Source organism: Solanum pennellii, chromosome 12 (assembly GCF_001406875.1).
Source record: "Solanum pennellii chromosome 12, SPENNV200".
Classification (NCBI taxonomy): Eukaryota; Viridiplantae; Streptophyta; class Magnoliopsida; order Solanales; family Solanaceae; genus Solanum; species Solanum pennellii.
This window is the reverse complement of record NC_028648.1, coordinates 24,118,098-24,120,094: the sequence shown is the minus strand read 5'-3', so window position 1 is coordinate 24,120,094 and position 1,997 is coordinate 24,118,098. Positions and strand designations below refer to the sequence as shown.

Sequence of the window (1,997 nt, the reverse complement as noted above, 5' to 3'; positions counted from 1 at the left end):
AGAATCTGGAAAAACAAAATGAAGATCAAGTCCATTGAATGCACATTGTCTTCTTAAGGAAATTATTCCCCTTTAGTATTCGAGGTTTGATTTGGAGTATGTCCTCTCATGATAGAATGATCTCAATCACCAGCGTATTGATACCCAAAACGCTGGTGTTAGCGAGCCACTCAACGGCAGTAAAGTACACTTAGAATACTAGATTTAGTAGTAGTAAAAAAAGTCCAAAAATTCGTTATTTTTAAATGAGAGAAAATCCGTCTATTTATAAAAAACAGAGGGTTGTTTGAAAAAGTTCTTATTGTGCTTTACCGGAAAGGTCACAAACCTTTGAAAAAATCATAATCTTTAGGAAAGATCACAACTCTTTATAATTACACAATATTTTGTATTTTTAAATAATTATTATCATGATTTTAGAAGTGAGACTAGAACGAGTCTGAGGGTGTAGACAAGTGGAAATTGATGTTGGACCTTATAATTTTCCAATTTTGATGCCTAAGTTATTGGTAGTAATGCCAGTTATGTTATATGATATATTAAAATATATTATTTTTTTGTTTGAAAATTAAAGGTAGAGATAGAGGAGATGGAGGATGAAAGGGGAGGAAATTGTGCAGAAAGTAGTAGTAGTACATTAATGCCAATGCCAATGCCAATGCCAATGAATAAAGAACAAGATCGGTTCCTTCCTATAGCTAATGTGGGTCGAATCATGAAGAAGGTAATCCCAGGAAATGGAAAGATCTCGAAAGATGCAAAAGAAACGGTTCAAGAGTGTGTATCAGAATTTATAAGCTTTGTTACTGGAGAAGCATCTGATAAATGTCAGCGTGAGAAGAGAAAGACAATCAATGGTGATGACATAATATGGGCCATTACAATTCTCGGGTTTGAAGATTACGTTCTCCCTCTTAAACAATATCTTAACAAATATAGAGAATTAGAAGGTGAAAAGCTAAATGTTCCAAAGCACGTTAACCAACAACAACAACAACATGCTGCAGATCAGATCAAGCCAAATTTTTCATACAACACTACTACTACTGTATATTCTCCTACACCCCTTCTTCCCCAAACTTCATTTGTTCCAACAGATCAACCTTTTCCTTTGCCTTTTTCCCCCAACTCACAATTACCTAAACAGGAACACCTTGATTCTATGGGACACTGGTAATAATAATATATATTATTTTTTCCCTTTAATTTTGTCATATCATGTAATGTAATTAATATATTATTGTACTAAACAAAAGATTATTATACAAATACGTATGACTTCCACTTATTTCTTACTATATACCGTACCAAACATAGCATGGGGGTTGTTAAATTCTATTCGTCTAACATACTTCATTACACCAACTTTTACCATTACTTTTGTCTTGTTTTTCTCTAGTCTAGTTTCATATGTGTGTGTATACATATATACCACTCAACAAAACCCATCGATCTATGTATTATTAGAACTATATATAGTGATATGATTATCTTAAAAGGAATTTTCAAATTACTTCCTTCCCCTATATAGAATTAGCAATCCCATTTTTATCATGTAACTATATTAAGAAATGATAAGTAAAAGGTATTCTTTATTATTTGTTCCTTAACCTTCTTCAATAAATTACACATTCATTTGAGAATAACACTTACCGATCTTACTAGCGTTAATATAAGAAAATATGATTAATTTTTATCTTGACATCGAGTCTCTCTATTTATGATTCGCCGGCCCAAACATGGTAAAGAACTTGCAATATTTTTGGTAGGATGATTAGGAGATCAAAGTTCCCATGTCTTGGGAGGATGACTATTATATTCTAAAGTCCAATCATCTAGACCGGAAAGTTCCCCTAGAGAAGGCCATGGAGAGGCATGCTAACCACCTAATGGCTTCTGTACAAGTAATTTGGTCTCCACTTCACTGTTCTTATGATTCTATATTACAAGATATCTTGAATTCGAACTTCAAAAAAAAAAAAGGAGAGGGGAGGGGG

At 33.0% G+C, this 1,997-nt stretch overlaps 1 protein-coding gene across 1 annotated transcript; it reads left to right on the top strand.

The window, feature by feature from the left end:
• The first annotated feature begins 555 nt into the window (after positions 1-555).
• LOC107006869 (nuclear transcription factor Y subunit B-7) lies at positions 556-1,300 on the top strand. Its single transcript, XM_015205387.2, has one exon. It carries the CDS (start codon positions 590-592, stop codon positions 1,175-1,177), a length of 588 nt encoding a protein of 195 aa, XP_015060873.2. The 5' UTR covers positions 556-589; the 3' UTR covers positions 1,178-1,300.
• Positions 1,301-1,997: the final 697 nt, after the last annotated feature.